At 34.1% G+C, this 21691-nt stretch overlaps 2 protein-coding genes across 10 annotated transcripts in view; both read right to left on the bottom strand.

Moving 5' to 3' along the window:
- Positions 1-1085: 1085 nt before the first annotated feature.
- LOC106101861 (probable nuclear hormone receptor HR3) overlaps positions 1086-21691 on the bottom strand; it is a 94973-nt gene continuing 74367 nt past the window's right edge. For all 9 annotated transcript variants that reach the window (XM_013281211.1, XM_013281210.1, XM_013281208.1 and 6 more), the window contains 10 exons: positions 13182-13295; positions 11977-12090; positions 8152-8320; positions 7197-7396; positions 5059-5173; positions 4397-4551; positions 4023-4131; positions 3461-3579; positions 2946-3096; positions 1086-2735 (listed from right to left, as the gene is read on the bottom strand). In XM_013281211.1, the coding sequence (XP_013136665.1) occupies positions 2609-2735; positions 2946-3096; positions 3461-3579; positions 4023-4131; positions 4397-4551; positions 5059-5173; positions 7197-7396; positions 8152-8320; positions 11977-12090; positions 13182-13295 (1373 nt within the window). In that variant the 3' untranslated portion in view covers positions 1086-2608. The remainder of the gene's footprint in view (positions 2736-2945; positions 3097-3460; positions 3580-4022; positions 4132-4396; positions 4552-5058; positions 5174-7196; positions 7397-8151; positions 8321-11976; positions 12091-13181; positions 13296-21691) is intronic.
- Positions 6358-6973, bottom strand: LOC106101863. The gene has a single exon (XM_013281213.1). The coding sequence runs from the start codon at positions 6935-6937 to the stop codon at positions 6389-6391; it is 549 nt and encodes a 182-aa protein (XP_013136667.1). The 5' UTR covers positions 6938-6973; the 3' UTR covers positions 6358-6388.

The raw sequence follows: 21691 nt of genomic DNA, 5'->3' as shown, positions 1-21691 counted from the left end.
CTCTATTTTCATTAAAAAAATCGGACACTCCTCATTGGTATGCCGAAATAATTGTACCACTAACTCATCTAAATATAAGCGACTAATTTTATAATATAATTTAATAAACAGAATTGTAACATTTGTAACATTGTTATTGGAACAAACTTTGTAACGTTTGGAACCAACTTTGTAACGTGACATCACTATGAAGTTGTGAATGTGGATGTAAAAGTTATATTTCGATTAAACATTTCAACGGCTCTCTATCAACTATATTCATATTTAATAATTTGAATTAAACATATTTGAAATATATTTTTATATAACAGTGTATTTTTTAAAGTAATATTTGAACCACCAGTATATTTTGTTAAACTCTATATATTCTCACTATATATGTATATTTATAACTATGGTATTGATATTAAAAAATCTATGTGTATGTGATTTTAATGAGACTGTCAAAAATAATAAAAAAAAATAAAAGCGATATAACGGAACAAAAAATAAAACAAAAAATATAGACAATAACAGATTGCTTTATTTAACAAAAAATATATAATATATAGAAAGGAAAAAAACAACATTTTTCACGTGACTTTTCAAGATTTATATCTCTCAATCCAAGTGGAAAACCTGTTTTTTTATTTTTAATAGAATGTAAAATTAAAAATAACCCATCGAACCTTATTATGATATTTAATATAAAATACATATGAATATTAGCTATTTACAAAATACGAGTTAAGATTTATACTTTTTAACACTATTATAAACCAGTCTATAGTAAAGGCTATTCGACAAAACTTAGCGTAAGTGTTAGAAAATTGATGGTTATAGATAATTCTAAAAACCCTAGCAGGCAATTTAGATGCGTCAAAATTACGTAAACAGACAAATATTTAGCAATAATAAAAAAATGTAAAAAAAAACTAACCAAAAAAGCGAAACAACTTACGTATAATTGTAAAAAAATGTAAAAATGTACTTTACTGTTTTAAAGACTAAGGTAAATATTATGCATCGACTTATTCTTTTTTTATTATGCGGTACAAATTAAAAAAAAAACCAAAACATGGCACCCAAGCGAAGAAAAGTGCAAACACAATGAGATCAAATTTAATCAATAAAGATACAAAACTGTAAATTGCCTGCTATTAAAACATACAAAACGCATTTTTGTCTCTACAATTTAAAAAACCTCATCCCGTTTTTGAGTGCCAAAAAAAAAGCGTTCATTTCACAAATCATCCACGAACATTATCTATAAAAAACGATGATACTTATTACGAAAAATCGAAATAAAATAACGATACAATAAAAAATATCGTATAAAAATCGTGCGTTAAAAATTAACATTAATTTGAAAAATGAACACATGAAAAACGCTGGTGGTATACAACAAAAACGCTTTGACTTTATCCTCACAATTGTGTACAAGGTGAAAATAAAGTCAAAGGTTAACGTCAACTTCCACTGCCTAAACATTTAAAAAAAAACATATTACCATCAAACAGGTTGCCGTCCCTCTCATTCTCATTGAAAAAGAAAGTCAATGATATGTTTTGCTATGTTACAGCAGTGGAAATTAACAATTACATATAAATAAACGATACCGCGGCACCCAACAACGGAATGTTATTTCTGGCTGTATTTTTGTTCACCGCGCATCAAAATTATGATGCAAATTACTATAATTTAAATTACGTTATATTTTTCAAAGGTTTTCCATCGCTTTATTTAATGTGTTCGATTCATTTGATCCATTAAATCAAGCTAAAGAAAATTAAAATACAAAATAATGGGCAGTATTCTGTAAGCCTACGTTATAACATAATCGACATTCTACAACTGAAAGGAGAAAACATCAATATTAATAATCATTTGAAATAAATAACAAGTTACAATTCTCTTTAAAATAACTAATAAAATAATTAAAAAAAGACCTATTAATTAAATGTCTCGCTTATAAGAAACTGTTGTGTGATCTTCAAAACCTGTCTACATCTTTATAACTTTTATTTATTTCTTAATAAAAACTCTATTTCTATTATTATATCTTTATATATAATTATTATTTCCTCATTCAAAGTTAGATACACTTTACGATAATAATCCACCCCGTCTATACAATATATAATATAACGCATTATGTACATTATATTACATATTGTAGAGTACAAAAAGGCATACTTCCCAGGTTCCGCGCGTTCCCGTTACTTTGCTCATAGTCTCGCGAACATTCAAACCCATAAACATTAATCGATACGTTCTCATAATAATTGTAAATTTAAGCTGAAGACACCTGCTCGTCCCTAGAATCGAATTAAATAAACATTTAAATATTAATATTGTACGTACGTACCTATACGTAAATATCATATTATAACAGTCTCAAAGTACATACATACAATTATAAATAGGTTAACAAACGACGGGCGGATGTCTTCAGTTCCAGCTAAGGGGAAGGGGAGACTAAACGAAACGTAGCTGTCGAGTCTTGATAGGCTGATCCCGGGCCCGCCTCACTGCCGCCTGAACGTTGCATTCGGAGGCAAAAATGAGATCGAACCTGTCGCGAGCCTGTCGCGAACCTGTCACCTGTCGCGAGCCTGTCACCTGTCGCCTAGACGTGTGTGTAGTCGAGCACGCTGTCCAGAGAGAACAGCTCCTTGTACAACGCCGGGAACATGTGCTGCGGGTGCGCCGCCTTGAAGCGGCACAGCGCCTCCAGGTGCATCAGCGAGAGCTCTCTGTAAACACAAATTATATTGTAAGCCAAAGACATAAAAGTAACAAGGCTGTGATATTTTGTGTTGTTTTCTGCAATTTTAACGCAAGCTAATAACGTTGATTAAGCCATATACATATTAGATAAAAGTTATCTGACTTACTATATCCAGCACTTTTAAGTTGAAACTATGCAAACTAGTGTAATGTTCTTAGAACAGGTGGTTACTGACCTGAAGGTGGGTATCTTGGTGAGCAGCGTGTCGAGTACTGTGACGTCACCCTTGAGCGGCGCGTGGTTGGTCTCTATCTCGTGCCGCATGGCCGCCATCGACATGTTGAACAGGCATTGGATCTCAGGGTTGCCGCGCACGCCGTGCCGCTCTGAGAATACAAAAGATATTTCATTTACATATTTGATATTGATGTTACATTCCTGTCACCCGAAGTTAATTATTTGACGACTACATTTGTTTTTTTTTTCCTTTAATTCCTACTACAAAAATAGTTTTTAAAACTTAAACGCATCTGCAAGAGAAATATCTCTTTCCAGATGTTTACTTGTTTACTCTTATCATAAATGGATGGACGAATGTTTGTAGCCTAAATGGCTGAACGAGTTCCGATGAAATTTGCATGTAGAGGGAAGTCCGAAACAACTCATAGGCTACTTTTTTTTAATCACGCGCGGACGGAGTTGCAGGCGAAAGCTAGTTTTAATAAATAAAGTTCGCTATACAATACTCACCTGGCCAAAGAAGCACAAGGCTCTGGTACAGCGCGAGTTCTGTCTCAGTCAGTTTGAGTCGCGCGATTGTCTTCGCTGCGTCAAAGATGCCTACAACCAGCGCCATATCTCGAGGATCACTGTGAACATGACACCTTATGCTTAGACTGTCAGAACACTTATACAAAAACATTCATCCCTTTCACTCTGTAGAAAACTAACTGAAACAACAAGTGATCGGTTGTTCTAGCATTGGAAACGCTAGAACAATGCTAAAGTTAACAGTACAGACGGTCATATTCTTCGTCCTTGATTAAAATACTAAAAAGGGCCTGTCCCACCACTGACTGATAGAGGCTCAGGTAACTTAAATATGACGTCACTGTCCGTTAATGTAACAAAATCCGATGTTTCCATCACGCATCACGTTGGATTGTTGTCATACAATTTACAATATGGTGGGACAGGCCCTAATTTATCAGGATATCAGGATAATAGACAATCTTTTGTTGCATTTGTTTTGTATATGTTCACGAGTATTGCGTTCTTTGATAAATATACATAAAAGAGGTTAGTTACATACCGTGCGTGTACACACTCCCGTATTGGCAGCACGACATCTCCGTACAGCACTTGCTCGCGGTTGACGTCGATCAGCCGCGACAGACGCACTATGGCCAGTTCAAACGATCCTGGAATAAAAAAATAATCCTTAGATCTTAGATTTATTACCCATTATTCATTGCATAAGTTACTGTTATTTTACACTCTTTTTTAATAATACTTAATTCCCGTTTTGTCTTTATATTAGAAAGAACCTTTATACCAGGCAACACATGCATGTTACAATATGTAACTTAAGCTATTGTTCTTTCTTTTTAGAAATTGTCCGCAATGTAATTTAAACATTTTAGATCAGTATATGTATATTCAATTGAAATAAATTTGTTATCGTACCGGACTTAAGCAGCAGTATCTGGTCGTCCTGAGTGAGCTTCATGAAACCGGGTATAAGTTTAGCGAACTCGATGATGTTCTGTATCATGCCAGTCAGCTTGTCCGCGCAGTCCAGCCACATCTCCTCGTACGTCATCGAGTTGTAGAATAAAAGCCTGCGGAAAACAAAATAAAAATATACCAAATCCTAAAATGGTACTGTCATAGTTCTTTTGGTTTTATACGTAGATATACTCGAATCACTATAGAGTGTAGAAAAGCTGTTTATAACTTCAAGCGTAAGCAGCTACTTTAACAGGACAAGGCATTGATTTGATCCAGTCTTTTTATGTTCTGATATTAGTCGTTAACTACACTACATGGCACAAAACAATGTCGCTTCCCGCTGTCTGTCTTTCCCTAAGTATGTTTTGATCTTCAAAACTATGCAACGGTTTTAACGCAGTTAATAGATAGGGTTACTTAAGAGTAAGGTTTATATAATATAGTAGAGAGATACTGATTTAGATGTTTCTAAAGGATGGAAATAAACACATTTTTGTTCAAGCATTGAGCCTGTGCAAATGCGGGGAGGGTCTGGTCGGTAGTAACGTATAAAACACATGTTTAACTTCTGAAACACATAGTAATATTTTGGTCTTGTAATAAGGTTTGTTACTCACTTGGACACGTCTGGTGGTTTCCGGAACATCTCGTGTATGTACTCGAGCTTTGGATTTGTGTTGGCGTGCGCCTCGGCAAGGCTCTTCACCAACACCTTGCTGATGTCGCCCTCAGCTGCAAACACACATGTATCTAAATAAAATAGTATCACATAAGTGAAAGGTACAGTCGGGGAATCTGGCGGTATTCTACCTTGAAAGCTAGTTGTTCAATCACTACAATGTTTAAAGAAAACAGTCAATGTTATACGAATAATTGCTATTCATTATTATCCCAACGTTTGCTCAACTCACTGCTACCTAATTGTTTTTTCTTTGTACTAAGAACCGATTTTTATCTTGATATATTTCTGAAGATGAAACACTGCGATTTTCCCCGACTGTACATCAAATAACATAATATATTGAGAGTCTTACAAATTAAAACATATTATAAAACTACACAAAATAAAACTTAATTACAGTAAGCTGCAAATAATATGTAAAATAGCGACAATAACAATAAAAAAAGTAAAACCTAAGTTTAAAAAAATATAAAAAACTAAACTACGTTGACATTGACAGTTAAAAGTGCCAAATATGATAATTTAATTCATGGATATAGTAAATAATATAAATTAATGAGAGAATCAAACAAATCAATATGGCTATAGATCCTCTGTCTGCCGTTGTCCTAACGACTTGCTTACTGACGTGCTGGCGTGAGTGTTTTACTATAAACAGATTATAAAATCTAAACTCCGAGTCTCGGTCTGTTTTATCCCAAACGGGAATAAAACCAAGGGAAAGGCACGAACAAATGAGTTACCTCGGACTTTCTGTTCGAGGGTGTAGGCAGAAGAACCAATTTTATTTAAAACGATGAAGTATAGCGTATCGCCGATAGATAAAAAGTAATCAGTTTTCTATTATTTCAGCTTGTCTGTTCGCGTGTTGTCTCACAACGCCCTTTGTGCCAATACCAGTTTTAATTGTACAACCAAAAGCAAGACGTATGGACGAATATCAAAATCCTAAGGTATTTTTATTAAATACTACTGGTTTCGATTTAGAATACTTTTATAAATTCATAAGTCAAGAATTTTACTGCTCCTGTAGAAATAATTCTTTGATATCTCTCTGTTCCAGGCTTATAGGCAGTGTTATGTTAGTTTAAACAAGAGCCAAGTACATTTTCAAAAGCAATTCAAAGTGTAATGAATTAATACATTTGTGTTTGTTCCTATATTAAACATTTTAATAAAAAAAAATATTTTATTTAAAACAGCAACTAAAAAACTAGCCTACAAAATAAAGAACAGAATCGTAAGAAAAATTAAACGACATCCATCTACCACTTACAAGGCAAATCATCTCCACTCGATCCACTCTGACTGGAGCCTGGATGTCGTCGGTTTGTGACCGCATTTGGGTTGACCATACCCATTCCAGACATATTCATATTTAATGGATCCATTAACCGTCCGTGTCCACTACTAGACGTTAAATCATCCGGACTTAGTTCCTCACTGGTCAAAGATACTGAACTCTGACCACTGACAAGAACCGTGTTCTGTATATCCATAGGGCTGTGTCTCATATTTGTAGGACTATGTAGAAAAGTTGTTGAATCAACGTAGCTTGCAACGAGATTGTCAACCGCCATAGAGGTTTCGGGTTTGATTTCCTGCTTTATGTTGATCACCCCTGACGATATGGATACTGGGGATTGGATCCGTTCTTGGTCGTAACGATCGAAATCCTGTTGTATCCGAGATCGATTCATATCGTTCATTGTTGTTTGTCGCATGGATGTTGTCGGAGTGGTGACGGTTGTGGTCGACGTCGAGCCGCTCGGTCGAACGATTGTCGAACTTTTTTGTTGTTCGTCTATTGACATTAAACATTTATTCTATTATATATTTAACCTTACATTATCAAGTACTTGTAATTTCGAACAAATATCAAAAACCCCAGACACTAATGACGTACATATTTTTATGTTCGTAAAGTTAAAATACTTATTCAAAACACAATATATTTTAGACGTTATATTAGTTTCTAGTGTAACACAGGTATTGTTGCTAAATTATGGCAATAGTCTCATAAAACATACGCCTTAAGTTTAGTATATACAGGATGTTGTTTTACCAACTTACCATGTCCCCCAATGAAGTCGGTATCCAAGAATCCTCCAGTCTGTTTGGGCTCATACGTGGTGGTGGAGTCGACGTAATCAGCGGACACGTCGTAGGGCTGCGGCTGTTGTTGTTGGGGCGCTATATTCATGTTGGAGGTGAGCGCCGGCCCTGCACCGCTATATCCGTATGACGACAACGGTGAACTGTAGCCAGGGTAGCTGGAAATATACAATTATGTCATAAGAAATAAAGAAATCCTCTCCAAGTCCCTATAACGGTAGAACAGATCTATAAGTACATATTTAAAGAAATGAAAACCCGTTGACAGTAAACACATTACACAAATTAAATCTCATCGCATTATCATTGAATACAAATACCTGTCAATTAAAATCAATTTTAATGCACCACAATTGACATAACTATAGCCGACACCGCAATCTATTGGCAGTTACACGTACTATTGAGATACCGCTATTCGATACTAGGTGGCGCTATTTACATTTACCGCTAGGCGTCATTCACTGTCACGCGCGTATACCGTTCCCGTAATGATGTCTGATGCGCCGCTGACACGAATGTCTACGGCGAATTACGGGCTAGCAACGGTAAGGGCTTCCATGTAGACGGAGAAACCGTCTCCGCTTTTGCGATGATATAACGGGACGCAAGCCGAGTATGAAAAATGCAATGATTACTGATAAAACAGCCGAGATTTTTCTGCAAGCAGAAAAAGACCGCATTGTTCCACTTGTATGCTATCGCTTCTTGCGGTACCCGTTTAATAAACAGTATTCACTTTTTGTAAAACTTCTCTAAGAACACATATATATTTGCATTTAATATAAGAAAAATACTAATTTGCCACTGAAGAAATGTTACATTTAAATCTCGTGAAATTTAAAATCAAGATTTCACACTTTATATTTCCAAAAGATGCTTTTTTTAAGTTTTTTAAAATTATATGACATACCCGTTATAGTGACCGTGGAATTGATCGCTGGAGCTGGGGGTCTGCTGCTGGGCGTCGTACACAGAGTCAGGCGCGGCGTCGGTCTGCGCACGCATCTGCGCACGGTGGAACCGAACCTCGTCCTCCACTTTCTCACGTTGTTTCTTCGACATACGACCGAATTTCACCGCTGTAAAGAAAAATACAATGCATCTAAACACTATGTAATATCTATTTAAATTATAAGCCTCGAATAGCTCAACATTTTTACGAAATAACTCCATTTAAATATTTCATTTACGCTATTCGCCACTAGATAGCGCTAAGATCGCGTCTGATGTAACGAGGGAATCAATTTTTCTCGCTGTTCCCATAGCTTCTGCAAATTCACACGTCGAAAAAACACAACACGTAAAAATCGGTAAAGTAATCTTCACAATGCATTGCGCTCTCAATGACACCTAGCATACTGTTACTCAATACCTCACGCACACACGTTCAACGGGTGATGTGTGCGAAAAGCGTCGATGTTGTAACGGGTTGCGAATGTGTGCATTGTACGATACGAGTGACGCGTTGTGGTGTGCGTGAGGACACCTACGTGGTTCGTGTGTGTGCGCGCGGGACACGGCGGCCGTTGGCACACTGCCTAGTGGAACAACGAACTCTGGTAACTCTGACGTATGTATGTATACGTAGTACGTACATGTGACGTGTAGCAGCCTTACTACGTAACGCGGCTCGATCCCGTTGGCCGGTAACGCGACTAAATTAAAACGTTTAATACCTTCAAGATTTATACTCAACTGTACTAATTCATCTAATTTAGCTGACTAATTTGTCTTTGTCGTTTTGTTTTTGTGTGCGTATAATTTTCGGTTCTATTTGACTATGAAAAGTCTTAGGAAAAGTTCGATGACCCGTAGTATTTGCCAGTTAAGGCGGAACTCTTTTTCTTTGTATATCGTTTGAAAGGAGAGGTCGCGACGAGTGGCTATTATTGGTACGCATTTTGGAACAGTAACCTCCAGTTTAACGTCCTAGTTAATGGGTTTTCGTACAAAGGCGATATTTTGTGAAAAACATTAACGTCTAGACAATGAGTCGGCTGTTTTCGTGATTTGGGGCCTCCCAGAACTCGGAACATTATTTACACTACGAAAACTTTTAGGTTAAGTCAAAACTTTTGACAGAATCTTTTATCATAAAAATTATATGTAACTTTTATAACATGTAAAAAATACTATACAATTCACCGTACATTCTTTACAATGTTTAAGTGATAAGAAGTTATTAAAAAAAAATATTAGAATAAGTTAACATCTGCAAGTTTTATAGAAATGAGTAGGCTAACTAGAGTTAAGTTACATTAGTAAGAGCCAATGATAACACTTGAAGAGAAAAAAGCAAGATAAAAATAGTTATTACTTCAGCTTTGCAAATAAAATACATATACGTACGGCCGAATACTGAAACGCCATTTAAATATTTAATAACGTTTTAAATAAGACCATACTTAAACTCCAAATTTCTTTCAAATATTGACATCAAAATTAGCTTAGAGCGTGCGCACACACAATGCTCGATTTTTAGTTGTCCAAATAAACTGTTCAGTTGGCTGCCAAACAATCGACAGACAACAATCGCACAACGCGATAGTTTTGTCAAAGATCTGCGCGCTCTTACAATCTTGTAAACGTCGCTTACGAAGCGAAATGTTAAAGATTCGTTTCGTCATTTTACCTATAGTATATACACGTAAAGAAACAAAGTAATAATTATCAATACCAAACGATTACGTGTCTCCATATTCGTGAAGGAATCCGCGGCATTCAGTCAATAAAATTGGGTCACATTGTACGTTTTTTTACATTTTCAGGTTCGATCGAGTTAGTTACATAATGACTTGATATAGCATTCGTGTCTGTCAGTTGCCAACAAAAACTTATATTATGTTACGCTTCACGCCTGCACTGTTGCACAATTACTAGTGATGGATATGATATATCGATATCGATCATTTAAATAACGATAACGAGATAATCTTTACACTAATGTTATAAAGAAAAAGATTGTAATTTTTGTAGTAACGAGTAAACATAAAAACTGCTGGACTGATTTTAAAAACTTTTTTCCCATTAAATCACATCTGATATATATATTGTATTCTGCGCCGAGACGATAGCAAGCATAAGCATGTATGAAAAACTCAACTAAATCTAAACTAATCAAAAACACAGTTACGATTAAGGTAATTCAAAACTAATAAAATAAGCAATGAATTTCTTACTTTAATAATCAATAGTTAATTTGCATCTTATTCGTCATTTGAAATTGTCTCTTCCGTTTTAGATTTCATATGTTATTATTCATTTATAACATTGGATATAAGTGCTTAATAATAGTCGTTATTAAATACCTTAATTACGTTACTCATCTCAAAGTAATATGCGTCATTTGTTGCTTTTCATTATCGATATCGATACGCATCATCATTACATCACTAACATTACATACAGTTGCGCAACGCGTACGGTCGGTCGACGGCGCGCTATGCGACTTCAGTCCCAACAATATAGGCAAGGCGCGCCCACCACGATGTAAGCATCTGACATTTATCGATTAACATTTGTTTTGTAATACAAGCAATATGGACACGTAAGATATATGTGAGAAGTTCCTCCTTTTATGTGTCTTCTATCAATAACTTATTTATAGTTGCCAGTAAAGTTTGATTTAAATACGCATCTTTGCCTCCTCCGTAAACTATTGTATTTTGGAACGTAAATTTTGCAAGTCTGAATTTGAAGCATTGTCAAGATTAACTTTGATTAATGAAATATGAATTAATATCTAACATCTACAGGTCTTCTTCTTTCTGATTATATCTATTTTAAATATTCGTTTTTTTTATAACATAAGGTGGCAAACGAGCAAGCGGCCACCTTAATCCGCCAAAATGGCGAAGCGACCGCTGCCCATAGACATCCGCAATTGCAGTTTATCCAGCTATGAAATTTCTTACTTTCTATTACTTAATTCTGATTATTTATGGGTTTTTTTTTAATTGACTTAATATAATTCAGTCTAACAGGGGAAATGTTGAACATGCCATAGCAATAAATTTTATAAATATTTATAAACATCTTCAAATGTCATCGTAAATCAAGAATTCGATATACTTGCATGACTAATCAAGCAATCGTGTAAGGAAAAAATATATAACCCACATTGATAAAACGGTCAATACAAGGAGTTGGTCCAATCACGAGACCGGAGAAACACAACAATAAGTAACGTAACAATTTTCCGCGTGTAGTTTATCACTTGGACCACGGACGGACCTGATTGTATAAGAACAACATTGCGTTATCAGACTGTGATAAGGTGTCGCCGACCCCGCGTTCGCTTCCTCATGCCACGTGTTTACGTAATTTTATATCACGATCTTACAAATTCCGATCCCAACGATGAAAGATCGATCAGGAATCGATACTAATATAACTATCGTGTTAGAGTTTCCGAACGATTTTCATTTCAGAACTTTATCCGTTATAATTTGATTCCCAAGTAGAATTAAAGAAATAGCTAGAGACTTAATCGAATAATCTTTAGGTGACAAACTAATCAAAACTTCTCCAAAAAAGTTATCGTCTAAAAGAACAGGCACTAAAAACCTAAAAGACGTTTAAATATAGATAAAGAAATATGGGAACAAATCTATTCCCGAGGCAGGGTGGTATATGATAGTGTTACCATCCTTACATAATTGATTGTGCTGATTACCATCATTTCCCATTATAACCGTAGTTGTTATAACCCGACTAAATAAAGAAGTGTACATACCATCACGGCTCATGCCGAGTTTTAGGCACTTCTGCAGGCGGCAGTATTGGCAGCGGTTGCGGTTTACGCGGTCGACCACGCAGGCCTTGTTGCGAGGGCACTGATAATTCACCACTGAAAGAAGGCACTGTGTTAATAAACAAATACAAATTATATTTCTAATAGAAGTTAAAATAACCAAACCAGCAATAATTCTTAAGTTTTTAAGATTACTTTCTACCATAACAAAGGGATGTTAGTAAGGGGAAAAAATCATTTGACTACATATGTATACCTTATGTAATATATGTAAATGAAATCAATCTCTTTTTTTTAATTTAATTACATGATTTACGAATGAAAGTTATTAATCAAGGAATTAATGAACCAAAAAAATATTATGGCTTCAAAGTATCAAATACCAACATGCAAAAGACATTTACAGATATTTTGTTAGTAATTGTTGTAGCAACTAACAATACAGATAAAACAAGACCTCACAACAGCCAAGTAACGGATAAAGATAAAGCCCAGGAAGAAAGATTATCTCCAAAGCAATAAATATGAGTCGAGAACGATTTGAGATACGCGCGAATTACAAGTTGGTTTAAGCAAGATATCTCTCATTGTGGATGAAATAAACAAAAGTATTAGTTAAACGTAAGAAGTAGCTAATTTCTATGTACCATTGTTAATAAACTAAAAGGATGTCTGTACTACATATAATCTTAACAAACCTTGGTTTACATGAAAATAAAGTTCGGTATTGCCTTTTATTAAGTAAACGAACTACCATATTTTCGAAACTCTTAACGCTTTAAAGATTTGTGGAAGCTTTCAGGTACAGTATTAACTTATGTTTCAATTTTAATTTAATATCTTTTTATGAAGTAATATTTTATGAATAACTAGCTTACGCCCGCGACTCCGTCCGTATATATTAAAAAAAAACAACAGTGAATAGTCTATTTGTTCTTTCAGACTGTCCTTTACATTTACACTAAATTTCAAACAAATCACTTTAGCCGTTTAGGCTACAAACTCTAACAAACATCCATCCATCTAAACATTCGCATTTATAATATTAGTTATTTAAAAATGAATATTGAATCAATCATATTTCTTAATTATGGCTCATCCTTTGAAAAGGCAGATTAAAAAAAATACTGGCTGGATAATTAAAAATAAATTGTAACTATAGAAAAAGCTTATTGTAAGAAGCCGACCTGTGCTCTGAGACCTCCTGAAGAAGCCCTTGCATCCCTCGCAGGTGATGACCCCGTAGTGCACCCCTGATGACTTGTCTCCACACACCTTGCATGGTATGATCTCGATTTGAGCTGAAACAAGCAAATAAGATTCATCAGTACACAAATAATTACAAATATCTTTCAGATTCACGTATTTCTTTATTTTACAAATAGGGTAAATAAAATAAAACAGTAGTCCGATTATAGATTATTTTTATAAACAGAAAATTAACTTGGTTTTGAGTTTTTTTTAATAACAAATAAACTGCATAACCTAGTTTAGTTTTATCTGTAAATAGCATTTTTTTTAAATAAAATTGCGTTTAATTTCAATAATAAAGATAATCCTATTATTATTTTACAACAAATCATAGAAATGTAATAATTGCTTTCATAATCGTTTGTCGTGTAATTATTAAATAATTAAAAAAAACATTTGTACGTCATTTTGGTTGTCAGGTCGTTGACCTTAAGGCAAGGTCGGACCGCGGCCGATGACTGTCTTTACATGTGTATGTCGGTTTCTTTCATGTGTTTGTAAGTTAAGCAAGGCATTTTACATTTTATTACCGGTGAATAAAACTCTAATTAGCTTGTAGATTTTTGACAGTTGCCATAAAATATATGTAAGCAATTCGTACTTATTGCGCAAGTAATTTACAATTCGTATGTGAAATAAGAACTGTTACAAATTGCACCAAGTTGCTATGGTGTTTCAGTGTAGCACTAGACCATTCATTTAAAAATCTACTTTATAGTTATAGACATAGAGTTGAAATCTCCTTTAAAATCGTGTCTACAAAATAACACGTGGTACTAAATAATTGTTCTTTCCAAACCTTTATAGTGTGCTTGAACAAAATAGCTGAGCAAGCAGCTTTTGGTCTTGCAATGCGTCTTGTTCTAAATCCTGTCCAAAAATTTTTTATTTAAATGTTATCCAAAAAAAACAACATAAAATACTACACGAAAGTAAGAAAGAATAAAATATACGACAATGACTATGCATATCGGTAAACTTTCGTTTATTTTTAATTATATACGAATCTTTTGGACAAACGGTTAATATAAAAATCAATGTAAATCCATCCTTTGTAATAGAAAAATACAGTGAATCAAAAATGGACATTTAATACATAAATTATCTTTATACCTTTATCGTATTAGCAGACCATTAAGATGCAATTAGGGCTTAATAGTGTATGCAATAAAGCTAATGCCATCGCCACGTGTGACATCAAATCTTCACAGCCTACTATCGTCATCGAATCTTACATACTGGTAAATGTTATGAAACTACAATATGTATAATCTTACTAATATTATAAATGCGAAAGTTTAGATCGTTGGATGTTTGTCAGAGTTTATAGCCTAAACTGTTGAACGGATCTCAACTAAATTTGCCTCAGATTTAGAATATAGTCTGAAAGAACACATAGGTTTTTAATTCCACGCGAACGGAATCACGGGCAAAAGCTAGTAATAGAAAATTTTTAACGTTTATAACTGGAATAATGTAATCAAAGAACGATTTAACACTCATTTTTCACGTCCATTTTCTATTCTCAGATTTATCACAGCGCGTTTTAAACTACCCACAAAAGTTTTGAGATATAAAAATTTATATAGTCTCTTCATTTGATATAGGTAAATAAAACCATTTCCTATATAGCGATACAGGTTCTAGATTATCAAATCTTTAGTACTTACCTTATTAATGCCTAGTATGCACTTATAATTTACAATTCACGGATATTTAATTCCGTTGTCTACAATAAAAATGTTCCTAAATTAAACAATTCTAATTATAGTTAAGCTTTCAATGGGAACATGGGTAGATTGAACAATGAATTAAAAAGTGTAACTAATTAGGCACCATCCCATTTCAAAAGATTTAAAACAATGGATTCAAAACCTCAGTTACGTAACAATAGCGTTTGTTTTGATGACTGCGGGTTGCCAGTGGCGAAATTACATTGTCAGCAGTTTGGCAACGGACATAAGTTGCCAACTGAACAATTTATGAATGTTCCAGAAAACTATTATTATAAAATTATTTATCTTATAATATCAAACTTAAAATTATTAAAAAAAATATTCGAGTTTTCCAAATCACTTGACATGTTATTATTCTTTGTACTCAAAGCAACAAATTATTGGTATTATGAGTAAGCTTTCGCCCGCGACTTAGTCCGCGTGTAATTAAAAGTCACAAAAGAAAGTAGCCTATGTGTTCTTCCAAACTATCCTCTACATCTGTGCCAAATTTTACCAAGTTCAGCAGCTACAAACTCTAATTAACATCCAACCATCTGTTGAGAATCCGTGTCATAATCTAAGGTACCGATAGAAGTTTAATATGAATATTGGTAGCAGATTTTGTATTTACAATATTAAGGGCCTGTCCCACCACTGACTGATAGAGGCTCAGCTTAAAAATGACGTCACTATCAGAGGGAACAAAATCCGATATTTCCATCACATTTTTTACACGTTCGATTGTTATCAGACAATTAACAATTTTGTAGGACTGACACATAATGCTATTAAATCATGTAAGGAACAAAGGGCGAGCCCATAACTCAGTGGCTAAGCCGTTGATATATTATCAATTACATTATATACTAGCCATAGTCGAGACTTCCGAGATGTAATTTAGAAACGAACAGACTAACCTCTCAGCTATCAATGTATCATTATAATAAACTAATAAAGACTTTTATAATGTAACCAAATAAATAACTTGTTAACTGGTGAAATAAGATGGTTGATAAGTGCAATAATTAATAAAAAAAATACCATTAAAAGTCGGAGACCTTAACGAGAGTGATTAAAAAGAGCCTTACCAGATTACTATAGATAAGGCCACCTTATATAATCGGACTTGTCCATCGATTGTAGAGCGGGAAGGAGACATACACCGCCCCGTTGCACTCGGTCAGCTGTTTGTGACGTCACCGGTCACCGACCCTCTGGGGCCCGTTCGAACGTTGTACCGATCTTGAATCGTTGGGGATATCACACCCGTGTGACGTCACGCGCGTACCGCGATTCGAATTCGGTACGATGGGTAATTGCGTAACATGCGGTACCCAAGGTTGCCGCGGCTCAGGGGTCATTGGACTGCAATGCGCTGAGTTATTTCATACCTTACACTGAATGATATTTCAACGGACTCGTGAATCACCAAGGTAGTGTAAACGGACCGTATAAGATGAGAGATATTTTTTTTTTATAAAAAATTCAAATTAAGGAATAACGAAAATGAATTACATTAATAGAAACGTTTAAAAACAATTTTCAAACTCATAAAAATTAGCTTGAAAGCAATTAGTGTGGGGGAAAATATCACATAATTTAATTATTATCATAGGACCGAACTATTTTTATTTATTAATAAGAATTTTACAATGGGAAATAATTTCTTCAATGCATAAATTTCATTTTACACTGCCCAATTAATATTTTTAATGTTACGTCTTCAAGTTTGTACCTCAAATTAATTATCTGTTTTGATAATAAACACTCAGGACACGTATCCGAATTTACACACCCACAAACGTCACGGGTTCATCGAACCCTGGCCAAATCCAAGGCTCTAGTTCCGAATTTGAATTTTAATCTAACGGCCTGTAGGATACGGGTGAACGACCGCGCTTGTCCGAACTAACGTTTGCCGCGCAGCCGTTTCTTGACTATCGCACAACTTCTATCACAATTTCTATTTAATTGCAAAAAGGTTTTATATCGAACAACAATGATTAAGATACGTTGTCTATGGAAAATTTTTCTTCTATTATCGACTTCTGAATTGTTGATAGCCAAATGTCTCGGAACAAATTTAGAATTCAAATATTTTAGAGTTCGAAATTCAAATTCGTTTAGTCTCTAGGAAAAGTTTATGTTTCACAATTGTTTTTGAAAATGTTCTTAATTATTTTCATCTGGCAATAACTAGTGACGCTTTTCTTAGAACTAATTGACGTAAAGAGGTTAACTTTTAAATGTGCAGTGTCGAGATATATATGTTAAAATGATTGCCTTTTTTATTGCTTTTTGTGTTTTAATTAAATAACCATTACAATAATTAAAAAAAAACGTGTGTGTAATGTAATTCTAAGTCGATAAAAAGTGATTAACTTAAGTCCTACTTAGTGAAAGGGGAAATCAAATATGGATTCAATGGCAAATGGCAGATCATACAAAGGTTGGTAAAAACAAAATTAAGTAACTAGGCAGTAATTAATTCACTAATTATCTTTTTCAGGTTAAAATTATTATCACAATTATGAATAAAATTACGTTAATTTACTTGTTTAAATAGAGTGTAACTTCCATATATAAATAATAAAGTAGTAGGGTAAGATAAAAACTAACATAATTTCGTTTGTCTGTACGCAAATCCGTATTTGTTCCAGGTAATCTCTGATATCGTTTTACTAATTTTGACAAGATTTACTGGAAGGTAAGTTTATACTCGTATACCTAGGTATGTGCGGGAATGCCTAAGACGCGAGCGACACATAGAATTAAAAATATCATGCAGAAATGATGTCACTGAGTGGAACTATTAGATTCTCGATTGTTTCGCAGAACATTCAACTGTTTAGTTGTACAACTAAAAATCAGTATAGTGTGCGCACCTCCACATAACCTCATAGGAATCAAAGCGAGACTAAACAGTTGTGCGATAATTTAATCAAATGAGTGCTCGCTCTTAGTAAAGTCTATGTTTAACGAACAACTTTTGTTGCAGTTATTTATCAGTTAGTGTAGGTATAAAGTTTTATTTCGACTCAAGTATTTAATAATGATGTTTACAGAGTTCCCTCCCGGTTTAATTTTAGTTTTGGCTTCAAATCAGCTGACGTAATGCAATGTGGTCGTCGAACCCTCTACAATTCTTACTATTTTTATTTTTAGGATTTACCTCTATTGTGTGATTTTTTTTTATCTTAATGGCCAGTATTATTGCTATGTAATATGTTTATTTTTGCTCTATCATAGACTATTCACATACCAGAATAGCTACTTAGTATAAATGTGGTTTGTTTCGTCCTTTGTATGGTTTGCTTGATCCACTATTAGCTTGGTTAAGATTTCAGTTTGTCCCAATAACCTAAAAATTTTGGATTTCTTAAACGTTAGACAATAGTCAAATTACCAATTTTTTAATAATTATCATTTTATTAATGGCCTTTATGTTTTATGTCAGTTAATTTAATTAAATCAAAGTTATGAGTTTTATAACTGTTAAATTTGATTATTCCGTACTATAAAATGTACTACTTCATGAAACAAAGTTCGAATGGCAATGACCTAAAATTCACCTAAGTTATTGCATCACGGATTCGAATGCGCTACGTAATATTGAAATTGTTTAGGTGACATACTATGACGTCACAAGGTCAACGACCTTATAGATAAAGATTTTGTTTCATAAGATAAATTACCAAAATAATTTTACGTTAAATTTGTTGTAATTTTTTAATTTAAAGCAGAACTAAAATTTGTCGACTTTAAGGTTATAGATTATTTTAAAGCCGGTTTAAATATGTGTAATTACATTACTAACCTACATATCGTTCTTTTCAAATTAAACAGATAATATTCAAACATTCGAACTCAGCCTTAAGTTACTATAGAACACACATATTTATCAGTTTGTCATCAAATCCTACAGGCCATAGCATGTGGCAGGCCATAGTGCCATAGTGCCATACAGGCCATAGTGTTAATAATGCAACTGTTGTCGATCTTGAACTTGGTTTTGTAATATTCATTCTAGAACATGGGAATTACTTAAATATAATTCAAAAATTACTGATAAGTCTGCGTATAAGGAAATAAACAAATGAATAATGTATAACCGTCTGGACAGGGAAATTCAAAAATAGAATGAGTTTTTATCTCACCGGAGCAACAACCCTTACGACGCAATCATATGTTAACACAACTATTTACCTTATTAAATATAAAGTTTATTGACTACTTTTGTACCGGTTACAATAAACAATAACGATATTTATTTTTATACCTTGGCTCTGGTAGCGTAAGTTACATAATTAATTTAATATTTTGCTTTTATCGCGTAATATTAGATATCTATGTGGGATGAACATTGGACATAATAAAAATCATTGTTTTATTTTTCATTTTACAGAAAAAAGTCTTTGTACTGCTATAACTAGAATAAATGAAAACAAACTCGTCATATTTTATGTTAAAAATGAAACCAACAAGAGAGTTCTTTTACGGTAGAGAAAGCGGAAACGGTAGCTGCAGAACTAAGCTAAACGTCATACGTCACTTAATTTGGAACGCGCCCTAAAATAAAAGTGACAGCTACTCGTGACGTCGACGTGACGTCACCGGTCAACGACCTCGCGGTGGGCGTACCGCGTTTGGTTTTTGAATTTTTAAACGGCTATTGTTCAAGTATTTTATAAATTATTAAAAGATATTTATCACACATAATGAATTGTAATGATGCGTTCAAACACTTGGGTGCATTTACTATGACGTTTGCCTTTTTTAAAGCTTCTGGCATTTTAAATATCTTGGCTGCCTGGAGAATGACCGTTTAGTTTATTCTTGCATCTAAATATACTACATATTTATTTACGTCGAATTCTTTGAGTCTCTTTATCTCTTAACTAGCTGTTGCCTGCGACTTCATGCACGCAATATTAATATAAAAAAGTAGCCTATAATATGCCCGTCTATATTAGATACCCTTGAGTGAGAGTCCTGGCGAAATCAGCACAGCCATTTCGGAGATTACCCGAAACAAACGCGGCTTGCGGACAGACAGACAAACAACTTTTAAATGTGATTTTCGTTATCAACAACGCAAATACATCTTTTCGACAACTGAAATCTTTCTTTTAATGTTACAAACAAACACTCCAATTTTATTATATGTATAGATTCCTACACAGCTTTTCCCAAACACCCAAATTTATTAGACCACTATTTCGAAAAATCTAAAAGCAAAAAAATTTTTTAACATAAAAAAATCAGGTAGGTATGTGAGTTCCTTTGCAATATTAACTTGACACATCTCTAACACTATTTCTGTAAATAAATGATTCACAGAGGTCGACGTATCATTGAATTAACTGTGAACAACCTTGAACTGGCGAATTAAGCAATTTACTCTCATTTTGAAGGCATAACGCATAAACTCATTCCGTCAAGTTTTAGTTATTTACGTGCCACTGGATTGGATAACAGAAGCACGTCGGTTAATTGACTATCTACTGCACTCAGATATATTAAGTTAACACTAAGTGACAGCAGCGTCAGTCTCCAGTAAATTTAGTATGAAAAAAGTTTACCTTCAAAGGCAATTTAGTAAAAGCTATCGTAAAATTAAAACAAACTCTTTATAAACGCGATGATTTTAAAATGGTTTTGTGTTGTTGATTTATGTTTAAAAAATAACGCACCACTGCAAGGGTAATCGATCGAAAGATGAAAACGAACTCGGAACGCGCTCCTGTAAAACAATTAAGTAACAAGTCAAAGTGTAAAGTGTGTCAAGTGCATTAACCCCGACCGAAAACACGTGCAACACACCCCCGCAATCATAACGTAACAACACCACGTAGCAAACAAACAAAATTAGATCTTAAAGTAAAAGTGATAAGATTTCTTTTCAATTGTAACTCGTATACTGTATGTGATATTTCCCACGTTCCATTCGAATCAAACGTAGCATTTACGCAGTAGAAAGAATGAATTTTCTAGTTATTCGATTTTACATTTTCCAACATGAAACTTAAAGTGCAATTTACAATAACGCAATTCGATTGCAAACTAACGCATGGAATGTTATGTTAACCCAAATTTTGGGGACAATTAACACGCATTCCGAACAAAGAAAAAACCAAACTATTAGTGTAACTTTATTTAGTAGGGCACAAACATTCAAATGCAATTGGGAACGTTGCAGATAATGCAAATTGTAAATAACGATGCTAGGTTTTCGGCACAAATGACGCATAAACACTTACACATGTAAATCACTATCGACAAATATCGCACAAGGTAACTGCCATATATTTAGATTTTTAATTGCAAACTAACGATTATTAAACTACTTGAAATAATCTTACTGGAACATTTCAAGTTCTATTTTCAAATTTAAAAAACATTGTTCTTTACTATCACTGATGCTTATAAATGGATAGGCCATTGCTTGGACATGACTGCTATTGCTTGGTTTTGACCTAAACACACCCGTTGATGTTTCTGACACTTAATTCTATCTCTAATTTTTGTTTGGATCCTCAAGACCACTATCAACTACAACTGTCAGTGCCAAAATGGCGAAAATCAAATTGGCATTAAATACCGCATTTCCAACCTGTCCATTTATAAAGGACAGGGTCTACTGTATAGTTTGCTTATGTGTAAACACAAGCATAGAGTACGTGGGCCATAAAGCAAGATGTTAAAAAAATCACTTTGGACATCTCTTT

Source organism: Papilio polytes, unplaced genomic scaffold (assembly GCF_000836215.1).
Source record: "Papilio polytes unplaced genomic scaffold, Ppol_1.0 DF823935.1, whole genome shotgun sequence".
Classification (NCBI taxonomy): Eukaryota; Metazoa; Arthropoda; class Insecta; order Lepidoptera; family Papilionidae; genus Papilio; species Papilio polytes.
Note: the sequence above shows the minus strand (reverse complement) of the source record. Positions and strands in the feature narration are given on the sequence as shown.

What these genes read in the sequence shown, in the direction of transcription:
- LOC106101863 (XM_013281213.1), bottom strand. Translation starts at nt 6,937, where the DNA reads ATGTCAATAGACGAACAACAAAAAAGTTCGACAATCGTTCGACCGAGC.